The 24,505-nt window shown below is 40.4% G+C and overlaps 1 protein-coding gene across 4 annotated transcripts in view; it reads left to right on the top strand.

Annotated features, from left to right (window-relative positions):
* The first annotated feature begins 10,845 nt into the window (after nucleotides 1-10,845).
* LOC136867376 (trypsin-1) overlaps nucleotides 10,846-24,505 on the top strand; it is a 286,922-nt gene continuing 273,262 nt past the window's right edge. For all 4 annotated transcript variants that reach the window (XM_067144554.2, XM_067144557.2, XM_067144553.2 and 1 more), the window contains exons 1-2: nucleotides 10,846-10,979; nucleotides 21,789-21,856. In XM_067144554.2, coding sequence (XP_067000655.2) covers nucleotides 10,934-10,979; nucleotides 21,789-21,856 — 114 coding nt within the window. In that variant the 5' untranslated portion in view covers nucleotides 10,846-10,933. The remainder of the gene's footprint in view (nucleotides 10,980-21,788; nucleotides 21,857-24,505) is intronic.

Here is a 24,505-nt window from a genome sequence, read left to right as displayed (position 1 = left end):
TATTCGCCCCCCACTCCCCAGACGTTGGCGGTCAGCATGGAGAAATCACCCCGTTTCTTTAGCTAACTTGAAGAGTTATTTGTTGTTGTTGATGCAAGTTCAGTCTTTGATGTTTCGGAGCTATTACGTAGGTGGGCTACCAGTTCCTCGCTTGCCTTCTATCTTACCTTGTAATATGAGGTGTAGAAGACCGTACTTTCTAGCGCGTAGAACATGGACTAAATAAGCTCTATTCTTGATTTTCGTGATGTTTGGCAGCTCTAGCTCAGCTCTGTCTCTCCTTAACACTCCATTATTGGTTACAAAACCTGTCTGGGCTATTTTGAGTATTCTCTTATATGACCACATTTCAAATGCCCATGGGGGAATCTTTGACAGTTCAGGTCCCTACTTCATACAGCAGTGTTGGCCAGGGGTAACATCTCGACAGTCTTTGCCTGAGTTTGAGGTTTATATTATCATCACAAAAGAATGATATCACCTTTTGAAAGAATTATCTCGAAATATCATTACGTCGTCTGACTGAATTTTCTCATTTACTGATTTAGTGATTGATGATCGTACCTACGGAGGAGTCTTATGCCTCTCTGAAGACAGATCAACACGTTGAGGTGACATCACAGTGATCAACAAGCTAAAGGAACGGATGTGATGATGATGACGATGATGATGATAGAGATGATGCTTGTTGTTCAAAGGGGCCTAACATCTAGGTCATCGGCCCATAATGGTACGGAATGGCAATTCAAAAGTCCAAACTCATCCACTGACTAGAATTCACGACATTATGAAGAATGAATGGATGAATTAGAATTTAAAATATTCGGATCCAACTCTCAATATTGTGGTACTAATCACGAGTACTGTAAAACCCATACTGATTCACCCTGTGTTGCTACTAATCACAAACCTATTTTGTACCTAACATAGCGGTACTACTCGCATGTAAAGGCGACCCATAGTGTTCCTCGCGTGATTGTACTAATTACAAGTATTCTCATGGTTCTAATTCAATTATCCCTTCGTCACCCCTTTTAGTCGCCTCTTACGACAGGCAGAGCATACCGTGGGTGTATTCTTCGTCTGCGTCCTCCCTCCACAGGGGGTGACAGCCGTAATTAGAGATCAATAGTTACTGATTGATGATTGAATCTGTGAAGAAGTCTGATGCCTTTCCGAAGACCGATCAACACGTCGAGCTGACATCCAAGTGATCGAACGAGCTAAAGGAACGGATGTGGTTATCGATCCGACTATAAGATTTTAGGACAACGAACACCAGTCAAAAAACATCTGTAATGAGTAAAAGCCATCGGTGAACCATGCTATGAAGACCTTAAAAAGAGAAGCAGATTACAAGAATTAGGATGCGGCTGGTGTGGTGATTATACGCGTCACAGGGACTAGACCTAAATAAACTCTGGACTTCTTGAGGAAGAGTAAAACAAACTTTTTTTTCAAGTTGCTTTACATCGCACCGACACAAGTCTTATGGCAACGATGGGACAGGAAAGGGCTAGAAGTGGAAAGGAAGCAGCCGTGGCCTTATTTAAGGTACAGTCACAGCATTTGCCTGGTGTGAAATTGGGAAACCAATGAAAACCAATTTCAGGGCCGCCGACGGTAGGGCTCGAACCCACTATCTCCCGAATACTGGTAATACACTTTAATCAGTCATCCAGGATGTAGCAGCCTCGATCCTAAAATAGTCGTTATCGGGTACATGAACTGCTTTTACGCAGTTTAAGGGTAACCTTAGCAGTAAATAAATAAATACCATTACTGTTAGTAGAAAAATATATGCATACATTCTTTGCTACATTACGACTATGAATTCTACTTCGTCACAATGCTCCAGTATCTCTTTTGTTCATGAAACACTTTTGTGTGTGAAGAATTTGCTCACTTAACTTCTTATAACTTCTTTGATTTGCCTCATGTTATTTGGTGGGGCGAGTTGTTGACTTGTGCCCATAACAGGGATCTTGCTATTTTTCTTTCAACAAAAATCATTTTTGTATTATTGACCATATACTTTCCACCTTGATGTTCCCGTCTTAAGAGCACGCGCTAGTCATGATGACCAAAGATATTGAGAACTTACAGACACAGCACTTCCATTCATTGGTGGTAGCCCTGGACCTCAGGCAGGAAGCAAAAAACGGCACGATGAATTGGAATGTCGCAGAAGAGTGGTGGTGGTGGTGGTGATTATTGTTTTAAGGGGAACCATCCTCAATATAACACTAGTCAGAAAGAAAAACCGGAAGGGATCCGACACATCGAGGAATGAAGGTATCGGTCAAAGAAAGACGAGGGCCACGAAGGTCAAGAAAATGGGAGACTCCCTAGGCCTCGGAAACCTAATACCGTCGGGGTCGAAAAACAATACGAATCGACGAAGGGAATTCGATAGGATAAATGAAAGTGAGGAGTGTGGCACAAGTAAATGGAAGCAATGCCAGGACTCCGCTAAGGGCTCCGTAATAGACAACTCACGCTCCCAGGTTGAGAGATATTGGGCCCCTTTTTGTCGCTTCTTACGACAGGCAGGGGATACCGTGGTTGTTATTCTACACCACCCCTCAGAGAGTCGTGTCTACAATGAAGTAGTCGCCGTGGTTACGTGTCTATATTTCTCTAGTAATAATTATATTCATTCATTTACCGCTAACTTTACTGATGATTTGTGTGAAAGCAATTACTCTCATGTTCATAAAAAACAGAACACCTTGAAAGACTAAGGATAGGAAGTTCATATTCATAGGACATGTGTACAAGTATGTTCTGAAGATACGATTAGCATTTGAACCATGTCGACCCTTAGGTTCAAGGTCCACATCGATATATCTGCCCACCACAACCGACTGGTAAAATGTGCCAGCGGCTCTCGTTATCGCTATAAACCGAAGATAATGGATCAGTGTGGCTTGAGCAGACGTGCAGGACACCTCGCAGACGTATGCGAGAACCATACCATAAAATGAGTGAGTGTGAAAGAGGGCGCATTATCGGCATGAGAGAACGTGATGCATCCATCCGGGAAATTGCTGCTCGCGTGGGACTAAATGTGTCGGCAGTGCAACGGGTGTGTACAGAGTGGTTCACAGAAGGCCGTAGAACACACGGGATGGATCTTGTCGCACCACCCCCACCACCCCCCGAGGAGATAGCCACCTCATACGAATAGCATTGCAGGACAGATGTGCTGCTTTGGCGTAACAGTGGAACAGTGTAACACATCGTACACTATCAGGAGTGAGAGTCCGTCGCCGTTTATTACGGTCTGCGTTACGGGCGCGTCGTCTACTTCACCACCTACCTTTGACTAATGTGCATAAACATGCTACGCTGCAATGATGAATGGAATGACGTCATTGGGGACAGGAATGGCAGCAGATAGTGTTTCCGGATGAATCCACTTTCTGTTTATTTGAAAATGATGGCCGCATTTTGGTTCGCCGCTGACAGGAGGAGGGGCATCGCATTTAGTGCATTTGCACAAGACATACAGCGCCCACTCAAGGCCTTATGGTGTGGGGTGCAATTGGGTACAACCACAAATCACATTTGGTGCGTGTCCAGGACACTGTGACCAATTTGACCTACGTGAATGACATCCTGCCTCCCGAACCCATACCCTCTCTGCACGACACCCCAGACGCCATATCTCAGCAGGACAATGCGCAACCATATGTTGCTGCACGAACACGTGCCATCTTGTTGTCACAGGATGTCAGACCGTTTTCCCGGCCCGCCCGATCACCGGACTTGTCGCCAATCGAAAATGTGTGGGATATGGTGAAACGACGGGTGCGGCGCCTCAACCCAATGCCAACCAGCAAGGATGCACTCTGGAACCAGTTGAATTCAGCATGGATGGCTACACCCTAGGACGCCATTCGCGCCGTATACGCGTCGATGCCATCAAGCATTGAATAAGCTATCGGTGCCCATGTAATACCCAGTGCGTACTAGGCAATAGGACACATGCTGAACCTAGGTGACTGAAATGCTAATTGTTTTTGCAGAACATACTAATGAGCATGCCCTGTGAATGTGAACTTCCTATCTCTAGTCCTTCGAGGTGTTCTGTTTTTTATGAACATACCGAGCTCGATAGCTGCAGTCGCTTAAGTGCGGCCAGTATCCAGTAATCGGGAGATAGTGGGTTCGAGCCCCATAGTCGGCAGCCCTGAAGATGGTTTTCCGTGCTTTCCCATTTTCACACCAGGCAAATGCCGGGGCTATACCTTAATTAAGGCCACGGCCGCTTCCTTCCACTTTCTAGGTCTTTCCTATCCCACCATTGCCGTAAGACCTATCTGTGTCGGTGCGACGTAAAGCAAATAGCATTTTTATGAACATGAGTGTATTGTCCTCCATTTAGGACGTTCACGTAACCGTCGTTATCAATTATCAGACATGACTTGTTTTTCACGCCATGACTGTGTAAATTTCTCAAAATTTCAGTTATGTTGAGTACTGGAAGTCCAACACAAACCCTCATGATCGATAGGAGATATAAACCTGCTTGCTAGGTAAAACGGAAGAATCAATTGTGTTCATTGTCATAATTATTGTTCTGTGTAAACTGATTATGAGGCCCGCAACAAGGTTGGCTACGTCTCTCTCAACTCAAATCATCATTATCAAGGAATTTGTTGTCTAATATACAATGTTTCCACTGAGGTACATGAGGAGCTTAACATTTGCAGTAATTGGAATTGACCGGCAGTGTAACACGTAGTCGCGCATACATAGAAATTAGTTACAGAGAAACTCTGTATGGTTCAATTAAAAGTACACCTACTAAAGACGATTAGAACATTAAGGACTACACATTACGTGAGCAATGTTATGCTGTCAAATACAAATATCAATTACTACTTTACGAAATGTTACTCCTATCTTTTATATACCTCTTCGTTCAGCGACCGATGGTTTCCGTACAAGGTCGTACGTAAAATACAACTTCCGAGAAGCACATTGATTGACTTCGTATATGTTGCTGGGCTCATTGCTTCAAACCAATTACATAATTTTTAGTTACTATGCGGCTACTCATAAATGAAGTACTATGATTTCTCGTAAGTCATACTTGTACCCCAACTAAGATAAGATAGAGACATAGTTAATGAGACTGGAATAAAAAGAATTCGCTATCTGACTACGACATGTGAATATTCGAGGGCAGGTGCATTAAGCGCATGTATAGAACAACGGAGTCACTGGAAGTCTACAAGAATAAAATCGCCATTTTGTGCATATGTACTTGTTTTTTTACAGTTTGCTTTACGTCACACCGACACCGATATGTCTTATGGCGATTTTTTTTAATTTCGTGTGGCTATTTCTAGCCGAGTGCAGCCCTTGTGAGGCAGACCCTCCAATGAGGGTGGGTGGCATCTGCCATTTGTAGGACACTGCGTGTTATTGTGGTGGAGGATAGTGTTATGTGTGGCGTGTGAGTTGCAGGGATGTTGGGGACAGCACAAACACCCAGCCCCCAGGCCATTGGAATTAACCAATGAAGGCTAAAATCCCCGACCCGGCCGGGAATCGAACCCGGGACCCTCTGAACCGAAGGTCAGTACGCTGACCATTCAGCCATCGAGTCGGACTTATGGCGATGATGACATAGTAAAGAGCTAGGAATAGGAAGGAAGCAGCCGTGGCCTTAATTAAGCCACACCCACAGCTTTTGCCTGGTGTGAAGATTGGAAAACACGGTAAACCATCTTCAGGGCTGCCAAGAGTGGGTTTTAAACCCATTATCTCCCGCATGCAAGCTGCTAGTTACATAATGTACTGGTTTTACTCGACCTTTACTAGTCAAGCTAGGCGTCCATATTAGTTTTGTGAATCATTGTTAAGTAAATTTCTCAATTTTGTTCGGGTGGCCTCATGGATGCTTATTAAGGGAAGGCAATAACTCACTGAATCAGAATCAGATTCTAAGATCACGGGTTCACACTATCAGATATGGTAAGAATTTTGGAAGGTAGGAAAAATAAACATTCCACACCCTACATCGTACTATGCCAGAATAAATTAATCAGTCAACCATAGTCGAACTTGGAAATTTGTCGAACATTTCCCTTGATATATAATACTATTCCCTAGTTCCTCTTTCTAAAAATTAATATTTTCCTCAATTTCTCCTTCATATTATGATCCTTTCTTTCCCAGATACATGGCGTTTACTCAACGTACTTAACCAAATACTCCGAAATACGTCACCTCATAGTGTTTCGAGTTCTGCCATCTCACGGATTGAAATGGAAAGTCGAAATTGAACTACGGTTAAATCTAAATGCCTGCACATGGCTATAAAGGAATTACGATTATTCCTATTATTTTTACTGAGTTCAGTGGACGTAGAGGGGAAGAAATGTTAGGCCGTAGGCGACTGGACTAAACACCACACACAAAACATGAAATTTTAATATATTTGCCGAATAAACTTTTCTTTTGTTTAGTTTTAATTCTATTTCAAATCAACAACAACAAGAATAACAAGCAATGGCAAAATATTACAAGTAATGCATGCATTAGATCTTAATACTGTAGTATACAGAGAAAGAGGAACTCCCATTTACAAGGCCTGATAGACTTAGACACTCATCTGGTAATAATGAATTTGGTTTAATGTGAATTTTAGTGAAAGAAGCTAGAGCTTCCAATACCAAGTTGCGCATCAGAGGGGAATCGAAACCTCAACTTTTAATTGCTACATATCAGAGAATCAATCCCTTAACTTCAACTTGCATTGGCCGAACAGCCCAAGAATTCATATCGGGATACCTCTTCTTACATTTAAACGTTTAACAGGTTTCACACCATGTGATACTAGCTGTCCTTAATGTAGGGGAAGCAACAACACCACATTTGGGATTGGAAGGATCCAGAAAAGCAGAAGCAGAAAGCACGGCCGAAAATTAACAATAACAAAAGGTTAACTAGGAAAGGCGGAAAACAAAAGTCCTGTGATGCTGAACCAACTCAGGCAATCTCGTGACATGACTTGCCAAAACACTAATAGGGCAGAAGGCTCGGTGACACAGAGGATAAGGATAAGCCATACTACAACGGTTGGCTTTTAAGTTTAGCAAAATTTTATTAATTGACTAGCATTTGTACCCTTCTTCACACGGGAATTTGCAGGGGATTACGTGTCTCCTTCAGTAATTTATACGAAGTAACATGGCTCTATTCACACAATTAATGTGACAGATTGAAATGATATTTACCTGCGCAAGCGCATGGCAGTAACGTAAAATATGATGAAGCTGAACAAAGACGAGAGAGAATGATGACGATTTCCAAATATATTGTACGGTGCAGTTCCTAATTCTAACTTGTGCGAAATTCTCCATTGTTCTCAGGTTGCATATTGCATCTCTGACCACTGGCAATGCGCTCTGACAATGTTAATACCTCCCTGAATACCTGTCCTATCAAAAAAAGTAAAATGGCTTTCCAGGCTTTTCCGTTGTCCATCTTGAAGTGACATGCACGGCATGTCCCACGGGACTTGGACGAAAAATCTAAATTTTCGTAATCGCCTGCATTATTATGCGTCTTACGAAAAATACGTACAAGGCATAAAGGAACGCAAATGATATTCTTAAACGTTTGTTGTACACAGTCTTGTGATAGACCTAATGTATCCTTAGTCCTCAGCCCGAAGGCTGGTTGGATCCTCAACAGCTCTGCCATCAGCTGTCATAGATGGCCTACGCATCACTGAAGAGGCGTACTAGGGAAATGAGGAGTGAGGTAGTTTCCCGTTGCTTTCCTCACGAGCCAGAAGTTTCCATTACATATCAGTCTGCGAAGCCCACTGAAATGTATGCACCAACCGACCCTATCTATATAAATAAAATTGTAGGGGGTCCGCTGTCTGTAATTTCTTTTGTTTTGCCAATTTTTCAGATATTTATCCGTTTTAGGTCAACTCAAGACCGAATCGGTGGTTTTTACGTTTCGTGTCTGTCTGTTTGTCTGTCTGTCTGTTCCACCATCACGTCGAAACGGCTGGATAGATCTCAACCAAACTTCATATTTAGAGTATACTCATCCCGGGGAAAGTTTCGATATGCATATCATTTTAAAATCTTTGAATACACGGGGGGTTTATAGGAAAACCAGAATGGTTTTTCCACCATCACGTCGAAATGGCTGGATAGATCTCGACCAAACTTCATATTTAGAGTATACTCATCCCGGGGAAGGTTTCGATATGCATATCATTTTAAAATCTTTGAATACACGGGGGGTTTATAGGAAAACCAGAATGGTTTTTCCACCATCACGTCGAAACGGCTGGATAGATCTCAACCAAACTTCATATTTAGAGTATACTCATCCCGGGCAAGTTTCAATATGCATATCATTTTAAAATCTTTGAATAGACGGGGGTTTATAGGAAAACCAAAATGGTTTTTCCACCATCACGTCGAAACGGCTGGATAGATCTCAACCAAACTTCATATTTAGAGTATACTCATACCGGGAAAGGACTGAATATGCATATCATTTTAAAATCTTTGAATAGACGGGGATTTATAGGAAAACCAGAATGGTTTTCCTCCATTTTCTCTTATACTATTGATTTTCTGTAAACTTCGTTTACCGTACGTGAAACGTCTCTTCATTATAAACAACTTTCGTTATTTAATTTATTTTCCGGGTTGAACCGTGTTGTACTTGTACGCATATCACGTACAGTTCGTTATGTTCATAATTTACCTTACTCTTCACATGACGGAGAAATTTACAATTTTCCGCTGGTACCATGCTCTGCATTGAGTGACCGACCGACCGACAACGAACCTACAGGTTACCATGGCAACGTCTCTGACTGCATGCCAGCAGGGAAGTAACGTATTGCCATTTTCCTTATCATGCTTTTAAATTCGTGGTTGTTCCTTGGGTAGAAGACAAGAGAGGCGTCAATCGGCCTATCTGCGGGATATTGGCGGAATATCGTTGGATGTTATAACCGCCCTCGAATAGATTAAGTAATAACACCATTAGTCATCTTCTTATTATTTGCTTACCTAGGAATCACTGGACCTAAATTTCTCCTCTGTTACCGCTTTATTATATCCATAACTCACACTAGCATAATTTATTGAGGGGCATTTGATTTTCCAATACATTAACTTGGCATTTACATATTTGTCGTTATCCGGCTGTCCTCAGTTATTATCCATTTTCTATTACTTTCAACTTTCTTAACTGTATTATTTTCTTCCTTAATTACGCCGTATGTACGCGAGTGCTACAAACTACTGGATGTATTTTCACCAAGACTCATATTTAGAATACACCTGTCCTTGATAGGTTTTAGGGCAAATATTGTTTCTAAATCCCTGAACTGACTGGGGGTTTATACGAAACCGAAACAGTGATTTTGCACTTCCACAAAATATACACAACCAACGTTAATTTAAATCTACCTGCCTTAGTAGAAAATAATTTGTAAACCTTTTTTCTCATGTGCATCATTTCGATACGAGGATTAATAAGGGAGATATCATTAACGGACCGTTTTTGTGTACAAGTCCCATCGGACTTAACTCACGAGCGGGTGCGTGTAAAGCGTATTCCTTACAACTTGAAAACTACTGAAGACATTCGAACCAAAATTTATATTTAACATCCACCTGTCCTAAGGTAGGTTTTAAATGTAAATAATATTTCATGTTCCGGAATGGACTGGCGGTTTATAGGGAACCGAAATGGTGATTTTACTCTTCCACAATATATACAGAACAAGACCAACCTGACTGGAAATCGACCAAACGTGATGGAATTCCACCTCTAAACCTTTATTTCATGTGCATTTTTTCGTCAGGAGGATTAATAAGGGAGATATCATGAATGGTCAGTTTTGCAGGTTAAGTCCAGCGGACATAGCCAAAAAGGTGTTTTACATGGAGCAGATTCCTTATCTATATAAATCAAATCGTAACGACTGTGTGCCTCTACACTGACTATTTTGGCGAAATTTTCGTACAGCTTTCCGTTTAAGGGGTAATAATGACCATCTGCATAATTTTTGGTTTAGTTTCCTGAAAGTCCTAATTTTTACCCGCCTCGCCCAAAATCCAGATTGCGGCATAATCTGCCAGAAGAAAAAAAGAAGATAATTGAAATTTGACAAAATTATACGTTTTAGCCTGTAACGAACGGTAAACATCCAAGATCATTACATTTTTCACTTTTTATTCTCGAAGAATATCGAAATATGCAGGCAATTTTAATGGCGGTGCAGACCTTCGGAAATTCCTATCACATGACAGATTGCACAATCTCCGTTCAATTTGGAATGATCTACAACCTTGGTCTTATGACTTTTTGCCGTATCTGTATCCCTTTTACGTTTGATTTTTCTCTATTAATCGATGTTAAGTCAGTTTGGAATTTTCACATGCATAATTCATACTTTCGATTACTTATGGACACATGGATGACGTATTCGAGCACCTTCGAATACCTGACGACTGATCCAGGATCGAACCTGCCAAGTTGGGCTCAGAAGGCCAGCTCCTCAATCGTTTAAGCAACTCAGCCCGGCACTATCACAGATCACAGGAAGGCTCACTTCGTTGGGTTTATGAGATGGAATGCACGATATGTACTCAAAGTCAAGGTGTTAAGAGCCCAGCCGCGTTTAACGGAGTGCGTACTTTTCAAACCTGAACCTTCTTACGGGAATATACACAATTTGCATATAGCCTAAGCAGATAGAGAGGGGGAAATACAGAGAGAGAGAAGGAAGGAGCTGTCTTCAAGGTTACCCATACAGTTTTGCGCTGATACATTTCTAGGAATTAGACGAGAGAGATCATTCTCAGTGGCAACAACCTCCGGGAAAGGAGTAATACATACATTATATTTCTTTCATTGAAGTGACTCTACAATGCTGCGACTTCAGATTCTCATCAATTTACTGGGTTTCTGCTTTGGTGAGTGAAATATTCATAAGATGTGTTATTTATTTTAGATAGCCCGCCTGGTGTATGGGACCCTTACCAGGATTACTTGATTCAGGACCTGGAAAAAATCCAAAGAAAAGCAGCTCGGTTTGTTCTGGGCGATTTCCGACAAAAGAGTAGCGTTACAAAAATGTTGAAAAGTTTGGGCTGGGAAGACTTGGGAGAAAGGAGACGAGCTGCTCGACTAAATGGTATGTTCCGAGCTGTCAGTGGAGAGATGGCGTGGGTGGACATCAGTAGACGAATAAGTTTAGATTATGTCTTTAAAAGTAGGAAAGATGACAATATGAAGATAAAGTTGGAATTCAAGAGGACAAATTGGGGCAAATATTCGTTTATAAGAAGGGGAGTTAGGGAATGGAATAACTTACCAAGGGAGATGTAAAATAAATTTCCCATTTCTTTGCAACCATTTAAGAAAAGGCTAGGAAATCAACGGATAGGTAATCTTCCACCTGGGCGACTGCCCTAAATGCAGATCAGTAGTGATTGATGGTGTCCATGATCGTTAAGACGTTGAAATCTAAACGGTCTGACAGCGTGGTTAGTCGGTTCGAATCCCGTTGGTCAAAAATCATTCGCCATTAGAATGTGGGCCGGCAGGGTAGGGTGGTGGTGGTGGTGATGGTGATGGTGGTATACAATTTTTATTCACGTGCCAGATGCCTAGATTAAATTCTAATCCTTTTCACAGTGCTCTAATGGAGTGATGGTGTATGCCACTGTTGATGATGATTCGTCCGTCGTATATCATTTCTAATCACTAGATTGTGTGCCAAATGCCTGGATTAAATCACAAACCTTTGCGCAGTGCTCGTATGGAGTGAGGGGATACGAAGCTGTTGATGGTGATTCGTCCGTCGGATGGAGATACTGAAATTTGAGCATACACCTGGTGCTATTCGACAGGAGTAGGCTATGTGCCGGCACCGAGTTTCACCCTCTCCCTTCCTACTATCATTTAAAAGGGTGTGTTCTGCCCGAAGGCAGGTCCGAAACTTTGCAGAGGTGTGCCTGAGCTGGAGTTTACGTACGGTAGGGTGGTCAGCTCCTTTCCGCTCCTCCATTCCCTTACTCCCCACCAACAGTCCGTGGCAACCCATCCAAATCTTGACCACGTCCAATGTGCTTAACTTCGGAGATCTCACGGGACGGCTACGGCCGTTGGCACTACCAGTTATCACGCCATTTATTTCATCTCATTAACTTCTCTGATGTGGTTGACGTCAGGAATGGCATTCGGTCATAGAAACCCCCCGCGACAGATTAATCTGACCTCATACCCGACCCCGTAGAGAAACGGGACAAGCGTTGGACAAACACACATTTATTTATTTATTTATTTACATAGTTTACGCCTACATTGGAGCACTTAAATCAAACCCAAATACATTTACGTTAACAAAGAATTAACTGAAAATTTAGCTTGCATCATCTTCTTCCTTTCCCAAAACCTCTTCATTCTGGCTGACCTAGCTGCCCTTTCTTCATCAGGTATAACATATTGTTTGTGTTGTCAAACACACATTTATTTTAGATTAAAATAAACTGCACACTTATCGCAACATTTTAATATGGGAGACAACTTACCATGCACAGTCACTGGCATCTCGTTAAGGTGGATGCCTTTCTTTTCCCGATCTATGTATCTGTTTCATTTTCAGGAGGAGATACAAATTTCGCTAGTTTTAACATTTAGTTGAAAGCAATTTGTTTTAATAATTTAATAATTCAATTAATACAGATGCTCCTTAATTTAAATATCGACAGTTTATATGCATTCATTACCACCCATTAAGTAATGGTCATTTACTTTTAAAGGCTTACTCATCATTTCGAGTATGCATGTTTCAATTTCTTTAGAATAATGTATCTTTCACAATAAATACTACATTAATTGAATATATTACTTTGCTAAAATCTATAATATACTCTCTAAAAATGTCTAAGATAGGCGTGCAAAGTGGGCCAGCAGGAAGAGTGTTGACTTTCTGAATCCAAGTTGGCAGGGTCTAGTCTGGTACAGTGCGATGACTAGGGCCCGGATTTTTATGCAGTAACCGCTTAGATTGCAAACTAATTTGGTTAGTAGGAAGTGTCGGCCACCCGCTTTTCCATAATGTAGCAAGAGTAACATAAATTATAGGGGTTTTGATGGGCCGTACCCCTATTGTTTATGCAAACCCCGTAGCATAGTCGTTGTGAAGGTAGACTATACTTGTTACTCGCTTCAGGAAGTTTGCATTCTAACCTATTACTGCATAAACATCCGGGCCCTAGCGATGACCTTTGACTGGGTTCAACTAAGTCAGCCTCGTGTCAGTAGATTTACCGGCAAGTAAGAGATGTGGTGTAGTACACAGTGTCAACTAGAAAACTGAGTTAGATGAACGTAAAACCATATTATGTATCTCCTTGAGAATATTTTATTCCTTTAATCGTAACATTTTAAATTCTTTCACCAATTCTTCCTCCAATTTTCCCGTGGTCGTTGGTGCAGTTTGTGTTGTGTATATACAGATGCTGCTGATGATGTACATTTGTTCCTGTTTTACGGCTGAACGCCCTTGCTGATACCAAGCCTATGTGAAGGGATGCATTTACTATTGCGTCATTTCTGTGGTGTTTGGCAATGTGTCGTGTAGTGTCGTGTCCTGTGATCTGGGACAAACACTAACATCCAGTCCACAAATAAGAGACATTAACTCGACGTAATTAAAATCCCCGACCAGACCGGTAATTAAACTGGGAGACCCGTGTTATGAAGAACTAACTATTCAGCCAAACAGCCGGTTAATTGTTGCACCACAAATCATTTTTTTAAATATCCATTGTGTTCTTCCTGTTCCTGGCTTTTCATAGATTATTGGGGTCAGATCTTGATGTGTATTTGACCTACTTTTATGACCGGATGCCCTTTCTGACATCAACCTTATGTAGCGTGATGCATTTACTATTGCGTGTGTCTGTGGTGGTTGGAGGTGTGCTTCGTGTGGGTTAATTAATTAATGAATGGCGTGTGGCTGCCGAAGAGTCTTGTACAAGTCTTTCGAGTTGACACCTTATAGGCGACCTGCGCCCTATCTGTGATAAATTATAATTATGAAGACGACACACACACACACGCAGCTCCCAAGACATTGGAATGAACCAATGAAGTTTAAAATCCGCGTGCAGGCCGAGAATCAAGCCCGAGATCCTCTGGAGCAAAGGCTAGCACGCTAAGCATTTGGCCGTGGACCCGGACTTCGTGTGGATAAAGAGAAGTGTATTAAGACGAACAGGAGCACCCAGTCTCCGTACTGGAGGAATTAACCAAAGAGGGTTTAAATCCTCAGCTCGGCCGGGAATCGAATTTGAGACCTATTCTACCGAAGGACAGTACGCTGGCAATTCATACAAGAAGTTGAACCAAATAAAAGCCGTACATATCAATAAAATACGCCACGATGAATAATTTCATGAAAACATCTGTTCGTGAATTACGATAAAATGCGTGTGTAAAACTAAAAGTTGCAGGGAATGACAAATTACCATGTGATGAGCTGGAATGTAGCAAGTGTTTTCCATCGACTTGACTTTGGAAAAGTGGGGATAGTTAAAATATTACTTCAGATTAAAGAAAAAATGAATTTAATAATATAATTTTGTACCCATAAAGGTGCGCCATACTACCATGTGTTGCATATTAATCTGAAGCCATGTAATCACAGGGTATAAAATCTTATACATAGAGTATAACTTGGTTATAACGACATCCAGGGGACCTAATAAGTTGTGTCGTTATAAACGAGTGTCGTAATAACCGAGATTTATGTTAGTAGTCGAATGAGGTGGAAAATGATACAGATCGTGACTTAATTAGACGTATTCACCGTATAGAACAAGTTTACGTTTAAACCTGATTAAAGTGAAAATGCAGTATTAAATTTCACTCAACTTGTACGACTTTGTCTTTTTTTCTTTGCTATTTGCTTTATGTCGCACAGATAGGTCTTATGGCGACGATGGGATAGGAAGGGCCTAGGAGTGGGAAGAAAGCAGCCGTGGCATTAATTAAGGTTCAGCCCCAACATTTGCCTGGTGCGAAAATGGGAAACCACGGAAAACCATCTTCCTAGGCTGTCGACAGTGAGGCTCAAACCCACTATCTCCGGGATGCAAGCTCACGGCTGCGCGACTCTAACCGTACGGACAACTCGCCCGGTACTTGTACAACTATAATACTCAGTAATTTCTTCATTTTCGTATACACTTGAGCCGTATCCGACCGGCCCATAATAATAATTGGAACATTATTTGACCAAATATGTGAAATATATTAATAAAAGATACAGTCTAATATGTTAAAGTATCGTATCCCAAGATAGTTAATACCGGATGTTGAGCAAGACTGTAAGTTGCTGGATATTGCTTCATATTTCCGTATGACCGTGAGAAAGTAAGCGTACCCACGCGCTGGCAAGGACCGACACGTGTATTAGATGCTGACCAAGCGAGATATTTCAGCCAATGGGAACTTAAGGATTTGGCAAACCTGGAGGCTACACCGCGCCAAATATTAATTCCAGGATGACCAACATGCTCTGTGGATAAAGTCAGTTTCTGTAGACAATTGGTTTTCCACAGTCTCTGAAGTTAGATTTATTTGGAAATGAATTATAGAAATTGGTGGAAGAGATTTGCTAATGTTTGAGCTGTGTTTTATAAATATATCACAATAAGTATTGTATCATCATACATGACGAACTCTCTGATTGGTGGTTGGTTCAGATACCCGGGAACCCCAACATTATTAGCGTCACCGAAGCCTCCTCAGTAACCCAAGCTCTGGAGAGCGTCACTCTGTAGTTGAAATTTGAGCAGTACGGATGTACTAACTCGGCACTCTGTAGGAAAAGTTTGAACAGTGCGGATGTACCAACTCTGTGTCTGGTGGTTGTAATTAACGTGGCGTTATTCCAGAAATAGTAACTGGTTCTCATTGATGCTTCAAATTGTGCAGTCGTAATATTTACTGTGCTTTGACAGAGTTTACTTTTAATCGATAAAGACGGTGTAGTGACCGCTGAGTAACAAGTGTTGTAGAAACGTGCTAGTGTTTCACTATTTCGCGACGGGTGCGTATTCGCGTGGAACTTCCGTACCGAACCGTGGGCTGCTTTTAAAACTGCAATTTTACCCTTTTAGTGAAGTGTGTTATATATATGTGAATCAGTGTGTTAGCTGATCTGGTAAAAGAAAGGGTATTTCGGCTCGCAGCATTAAGCAGCGAAGAGATTATCAACTATAGTCTTCTGTGTTCCAGTGAATTGTTTTCCAGCAAGATGATGGATACACCTGCAGAGGAAGGAAGTGCATTCCCACATGTTAAGGATGTGATTAACATGGTGTAGATCCCAAAAATTAGTGGGGATGTAAGCTGCTATCCTGGTATCCCGAGAGTCATCATAAAGTAAGATGCACGTATCATATATGGCATGATATGTAAGTTATGTTAAGGTACTAGGGCAGTGTAGATATAATTTTTATTTTCATTTAAAGTAAGCCTGACGGCATGTATTTGTTTAATTTTGTCACTATGGTAGATTCGGATACGAGATTAATGCATGTTTATTTTATTTTCATTTTGCTTTATGATTAGGTGTTTGGGAAAATGAGGGATTGATAGGATCAGCTATTGTTGTAAATATAGTACTTAGAGTAGGATATTCCGAGTTTTCCTTAAATATAGGCTAGAAGGGCTAGATCGACAGGTTCATTTCTATATTACGTCAAACACGTATCAATTTATTTTATTTCGGTTATTCAGAGAGACAGGTATAGCTATTTTGCATGATGCATGGTTTTACAGAAGCTGCCAGAAGGAGCTGCAGAACGTCGTTGTTAAATTAAGATCTTTGAAGTTAAGTTGGATTCTGTTTGCCTGATGGTCTGCCAAGGACTCGAACAGCGTCTCGTTATGTGGAAAGGCCAGTAGGATTCATGAGGAATGATGAGATAATAATTGCATGCTTAATTATAATGTATTGGTGCAGGCCGATTGTATGCTTGACAAGATAGAGAGAAATTATGCAGATGTGTGTGTCTGCCTAGCGTCTTCTGAGTATATTGTGATCAGAATGAACAGTGTTAATTCCAGACTATTGAGTCTGATGTTGTTAAATGGCCCAAGCATGCTAAGAAGAAACTAATATACGGGAGTTTCCGTATAGTTGATGATGGGCGTTATCTCATGGCAAACTGATTCCTGGCCTGTGTTATCGGCATGTGTGAAAGAGACAGTATTTCCTTGCGGCGGCCACGGGAGACAAAATCCAATCTTTAGCGTAGTGGAGTTCAATATTTCTTCACAGCTCGTAATCTACCCGGAAGTACATGACGGATGACCGCGCTGTTGAGCGCTCAAACGCAGCAGAAGGAGGCAATGTTGCCCATTGCTTTCTTCATGACATCAAGGATTATTTATATGTTTTTCTCTTACAGGATGGTTTTACCTTATTATTTTGTGATTATATACCTTGTCTCGTTGTTTTTAAAGGGAACAGCCCGAGTGCTGATGTATTGTTGGTTTATCTAGTTCTGTCTAGATCTTTTGTAGTGAACCGGGATTCACATTAGAAGCAGTGTAGCATTTAAGACTTTACTCGATATCCGATGTATATATATGTTTAGTTTGATTATTTGAATTATTGTAAATATAGTGTAGGATTTGCCCCTAGTATTTTGCATACCTTACATAGCGTCCGGTGCGTCTTAAGTATTTTTTCTTTCCGTCGTAATTTTTCACATGATGTAACTTTGATTTTACGGAAATAGTTTGATGATTCTCGGGAGTAACTTAATTTTGAAACCGTATCGTTGGGATGCGATAGTGTGAAACTCCATACCGAAACACCATGTGGCAGTGTTTGCGTACACTTGTTGCCATATAACATAAACATTGGACTATGAGATGTTACTCAATCTTGATTTATATTAATGTTCTTTGTTGAACTTGTTTTTCTTTTAATGTCAAATTTGTACAATCACTCATTTAACGTTTCTGATTTCGATTTATTTTATTACTTTGAGTTCATTTTTTTACAAGTTATTATTTTTTTTATTCATTTATTTTCGTGTGATTTGATCGGGGATATTTGTTAATAAATCCATCTTACCCCCTATGATTGTTTCTCATTCGTGTTATACCTCCATTTCCTGTCATTGATTGCTATTTTAGTGTAGAACTTCGACTTTATCCTGACCCAATCGACAACCAACCCACACTCTGCCCAACCCTGAGTTAGTCGGATGTTCATACAGGAATGGAGGCATCGTCCTAGAGGGTATTTACCCCTGGGTACGGTACACACTGAATCGCCAAAAGTACGGGAAGTGGTGCCCCATTAGAAACTGTGCCATGTATGAACCCTGATCGTTGCGGCTAGCTGCGGCGTAGATGAGCAGTCTGCCACGGACAGTATTATCCTGAAGATGGCAGGCAGCACGTTGCGAGTTAACCGACTTTGAACGAGGGATGATCATCGGCGCACGACGCATGGGTCATAGCTTTGCGGAGATTACGCGCGAATTCAAATTCAAATTATATTCTAGGTGTTAACTAACAGAATATCTGAAACAAATTTAACCCCTCAGGGAGTTAAATGGAGGTTAAGATCCGAAAACAAATGTATTCCTTCCTCCAAAACGGCTTTACGTACGAAGACAAAAATCCAGTTAGCGGTATATACCTAAATCCTAGACGTGAAATGGGAAATATTTTAACCGTTCCACCCAGAAAGTGTTAAACTGGGTTAGCTCCAGATACGAAATTATTCATCCCTCCAAAACCGTTTGACAAAAGTTGTACTTTTACGAGAAGGTGCTTATTTTATGTCTTAGGTGTAAAATCTCGTATACTTCAAAATATTTCTTCACTGTGCGGTTTAGATGGTGATTGACTTTCAAAAGGGGAATATCCATTCCTCCGAAACCGTTTCAGGCACGAAATTAAAATTGTACAAGAAGGGTGGCCTCGTATATCCTAGATGTTAATAAATATTTAACAACTTTCAACCCTTAAAAATCGTTTAATGCTCTATTACTGTTCGACGTCCCAAATATTAAATAAGTTATTGTTTTAAACATTCCAATTTCTCATACGGGTTTCAAACGTGTGTTATATCTATATATATAAAATAAGAGTTTTGTCTGTACATTGCTCAGAATTTGAAAAAAATGGTATTTCTGTATCGATCATGTCCACAGTAACAAGGAAATGCAGAATTTACTTTTCCGTAATGTCTGTCTGTCTGTCTGTCTGTCTGTATGTATGTATGTATGTATGTATGTATGAATGAATGTATGTATGTACACGCATCACGAGAAAGCGGCTGAAGAGAATTTAATAAAAATCGGTATGTAGAGTCGGGGGGTGAGCCGCTACAATCTAGGCTATAAATTATTTTATTCACGCTGAGTGAAATGGTAGTTTAGGGGAAGGCCTAAAATTCAATTCTCAAATATTTATATTATTAGTGGTCATATCGATAAATACTACATAACTCAAGTTATATAGAATTAAATTTCTCATCATTTACGTCTTATGCATTTTTACCGTACCGGCTATGATAACAGGGATATTCATGAATTTGGATTTTTGTTGCTAAGTCCATATCAACGCCGAGCCCCGACAAAATGGGTAAAGAGAATTTAATGAAAATCGGTATATAGAGTCGGGGAAAAGAAACTACAGTTTAAGCTATAAACAATGTTATTCACCCTGGGTGAAATGGTAGTTTAGGGGAAGGCACCTAAAATTTAATTTTTAAATACCTATGTTCTTGGTCCTATGGAAAAGTACTACATAACAAAACTTAAAGAGAAAATAATTTCCGATCATTTATGTTTTATGCAGTTTTACCGTACCGACTATGATAAGAGTGGTATTTCAGAACCGGAAGACAATTAATAATGTGAAGGCCTACAATAACGAAAGCGCATAACATAGATCAACAATAACATTACACTGACCGTTGTTTGTTGAAATGTTCTTTGTCTCTTATGCTGACATTCAACTCCGATAGATGGGATTACATCTGCGTATCGAGTATAACAGTGTAACTGAATATTGGCGGAAATAGCTGAGGAGTTAGATAACTTTCTTCTTTAGCATGCCAATCCTCTGGTTCATACATTTTCTGATACTGCTGGTACATAACACACTGGTTCATCATAGTATGCCAGCTATTCGATACCTACAATGACGCGCTGTTTTGAATGAGCAGTGTGCGCACATAAGTCAGAGGCTCAGTTAGTATTAGTAGTATGAACTGGACTGGAATTACAATTTAGCCCTATTCCAAATTATAGTACCACAATTCACTAAATAACTCAAAATTCAACCCTGAAAAGAGCCGTTTCTTAGGAAAAGCTTCTTCCTCTTCACTTTCATTAAACCTACATTATTCAAATTAGCAGCGAAGATGTGGTTTCTTCTCTGTCTTGGAGGAAAAATTGCCTCCACGTCAGATAGTTCTTTCCCCCGTCAGTGTAGTGAATTGAGATTTTCTGACTCATCGGGTACTCCCAGGGAACAGATAAGTAAACGGGCATAGTTTTTGCCCTGGGACTATCTACTATTTGAAACCCCTCCGCCCCGCCGAAAAAAGGACGAAGATTGTTTACGGATCACGGATGTCTACGTCTTGGTAATTCCAGCTCTGTAGCTTTGGACTGTTAGTTCGGCAGCATAGTACTGTTCATTAAAAGTGAGAAAATGTGTGGTTTTTCATTTGATCGAGTATTTCATATGAAGGCATTGCTTTTAATCGTGCCATTCCTACTGACGTCATAGTAATGACCCATGTTCATTTCATTGGGAAAACCACTAAGAGAGTCTTTCTGAGAATCTATAAAGGCAAGCGAAGGGTGAGCGTCTGCCATTATAATGAAAACTCCCCAACCTGATTGCGACTGACGGTAGGCAAGCTGGCCTACCATTACAATGAAAATTCCCTAACCCAGTCTTCATATGAGAAAAGACATTGGTGACTTGCCCGTCGTGCTTCTAGGGCAACTTTAAGAGCTATGCAACTTAATACAATCTTGCTCACAACGTTTACACTACCTAACCTAGAATTCAGTGTAAAATTTAGAATTCCGTAGCGAAGCACGGGTACATCAGCTAGTCAGAAAATAATCATTCCAACAAACCGTTTGATGTACCAAATGAGGGTGTGTTTTACAAGCTCAGCCGAGAGTGTACTCTCCAAAATGTAAAATTTTGAATAATAACTTTCAGTTTAAAGCCATAGCGAAGCACGGGTATTTTCGTAGTTACTGATAATAAATCATTGCCCATTTGAAGTGTTATTTTCACCTAGGAACTCAAAATATTATTTTTTCTTCATTTTATGAGGGTGCAATAGCTGAATGGCATGTATCTAGCTACTTACTAAGGAGTCTGCAGTTTGAATAGTGAACAAAGCACGTAAAGCACCTAAAAAAATCATGTATCTATCTTTACTATTATTCTCTTCGTTTATGTTGAACCGAGCCATCGTTCTGTGTACCTTACATACAGGTTTCTGATGTTTGGAAAATAAGTCTGCTTGTTTTAATTTTAAAATTTTAACATTTTCATTCGATCACTGTTCCATAAAGCATCGTACCTCCCCTTGCTATCCACAATGAAGTATTCCTTACTCTCCTAATCCAAAATACCGATTGTAAGTGTGTTTCGGAAATAATTTGTCTAGTTTAAAGTCAGTATGCTGTCTTCATTTTATGTTTCAGCGAACACTCCGGAGAGTGGTAGGATCGTCGGAGGTGAATTCGCAGACATAAAGGATTTTCCATACCAGGTGTGACTTGTTAATACACACATTTAAATTGGATCTCTGTATTGAATTTAAGGATTTAGGCAAAGGCGTCTGTGAGTAATCGTTCTGTATCTGGTATTCAAAGTCAGATTCACGTTATCATATGATATTTTGCATCGTGGAGAGCGTGACATTCCGCTGTACCTGGAATTCGATTCTCTGTATTCCTCCTTTTTAAGACTGAATTGTATTTATTAAATTGTTATTACTCCAGTGTCATTTAAAATTACACATTCTTTTTTTGATAGCGATGGATTAATTAGTACAAACCGGAGCTCTTATTCATTTATAGGAAGAGGAATTAGGGATGGGTATAATTAATCGAGCGATATCTTCGAAAAATTTCTAATTGATTTGAAATCATTAGAAAGAACTAGATAAACAACTAACAGGGGATCTGGGAGAAAATATCAAAGTGCAGATCAGTATTGATTGATTGATTGATTGATTGATTGATTGATTGATTGATTGATTGATTGATTGATTGATTGATTGATTGATTGATTGATTGATTGATTGATTGATTGATTGATTGATTGATTGATTGATTGATTGATTGATTGATTGATTGATTGATTGATTGATTGATTGATTGATTGATTGATTGATTGATTGATTGATTGATTGATTGATTGATTGATTGATTGATTGATTGATTGATTGATTGATTGATTGATTGATTGATTGATTGATTGATTGATTGATTGATTGATTGATTGATTGATTGATTGATTGATTGATTGATTGATTGATTGATTGATTGATTGATTGATTGATTGATTGATTGATTGATTGATTGATTGATTGATTGATTGATATACAGTGTTAGCCTAAATAGTGTAAACACAGTCCAACAAATGGCATGTGCATACTGTTGTTGAAAAGAATTATCATTATAGTATGTGCTATGGCGTTTTCTCAACAGATATGACTTCTTGCTTGACTTTAAGTTCATATGCTCTTCTTCCTGCCCTCCTCCCAGTATGGTTCATGCTTCATGTGAACTTACTCGGAATATGATGGCAAATTTATATTCACACTTTTTAAATCTCGGTACCTCTCGTTTTTGTTCAACTTCGTTATTTATTGATGTTACCTGGAACTTGCTCCTAATTCAAGTAAATCTTCAATCTGGAAGAGTATAAGTTCACCCTTGGCGTGTGTTCATGTCACAGGTAATGAAAACTATTTTCTGTGATTACTTGGCACGTATTCTGACCTTGTGGTCATTAATCCCAATTTTTTTTATTGGCTACTATCACTTGGACAAGTTGCCCACGTCGTCGGCAACTTTCACGCTTGAATGGTACCGATGACGTAAACCTTCGCCGCTGCCTTCTCTCTGATTGTTAAGTATTTTTAATTTATTATTTAGTCTCTTCTAAATTATTTTTTTGCTAGGGGCTTTACATCGCACCGACACAGATACGTCTTATGGCGACGATGGGATAGGAAAGGCCTAGGAGTTGGAAGGAAGCGGCCGTGGCCTTAATTAAGGTACAGCCCCAGCATTTGCCTGGTGTGAAAATGGGAAACCACGGAAAACCATATTCAGGGCTGCCGATAGTGGGATTCGAACCTACTATCTCCCGGATGCAAGCTCACAGCCGCGCGCCTCTACGCGCACGGCCAACTCGCCCGGTCTCTAAATTATTTATTGAATGTTTTGCTAATATTCCTACTGGAATTTTTCACATAGTTTGCATCCTTTTATTATTCTCTTTATTAACTTAATTGTTAGTTTCCAGCGCTATTTTTCGTCTTCCGCCTCGAGAACATTCAATCTCTCTCTCTCTGTCTTTCTCTCTACATAATGCTAGGAGGAGACCTACTAGCTTGTATTCAGCCATCAGAAGGTCAACCACTCGCCATCGCATACCTGTGCTCTCGTTGCAGCTTTGACCCACGCCGACATGTCAAGAAGCAGCTAGCATAAACTTCAGTCGTCTAGTGTTGGACAGAGATGTTCATGTTCAACGCAGAAACATATCGGATGGCAGTTGTAACTCGGCATTTAACAAGGGAAGTGTACAACATGCAGTGATACATTCTCACGAAACAAACTTGGACATAACCTATATAATAATGCTCTTCAGGACCTGCACACCTGATAAGTTAAACTGAGCATTGTCCCTGCATTGCAGCAGGCCACAGCCATTAGGGGGATCCAGAAGGCTCTTTATTTATTTTAGGCGACACTCATTTTGCTCTTAAACCACGGGGCTTGGTTGTTGTACTTAATGTGTAGGGGTGATTAAATGAACATCCATGAGGAAGAGGCGATTGACTTTCTATAGGTATTTGACTCGTATGAGTACTTACAGACTTACCAGCAAGATCTTTACCACTACAGCCAGAGGGAAAGCGTCCAAAAATAAATGGATCACCACAGTGAAGTCCGACTTAGAATAGCTGGGGATTTCAGAACAAACCATACAGGATCGTGTATTATTCCGGCAGTTAACCTTTCAAGGTGTCTTTCCAGAGTCTCTCACCAGCAGACAGAGTACAGGCACCACCCGACCGAAGAGGACCGAGGAAAGGAAACAAGCACACACAGCCAGAAAATGAAAGCCTTCTGGGCAAAGAAAAAACAGAATTTCCATACAAGGAGTCGAAACGAGCCCCGTG

The sequence above is a fragment of the Anabrus simplex genome, chromosome 3 (genome assembly GCF_040414725.1).
Source record: "Anabrus simplex isolate iqAnaSimp1 chromosome 3, ASM4041472v1, whole genome shotgun sequence".
Classification (NCBI taxonomy): domain Eukaryota; kingdom Metazoa; phylum Arthropoda; class Insecta; order Orthoptera; family Tettigoniidae; genus Anabrus; species Anabrus simplex.
This window is presented reverse-complemented; position numbering and strand designations above follow the sequence as displayed.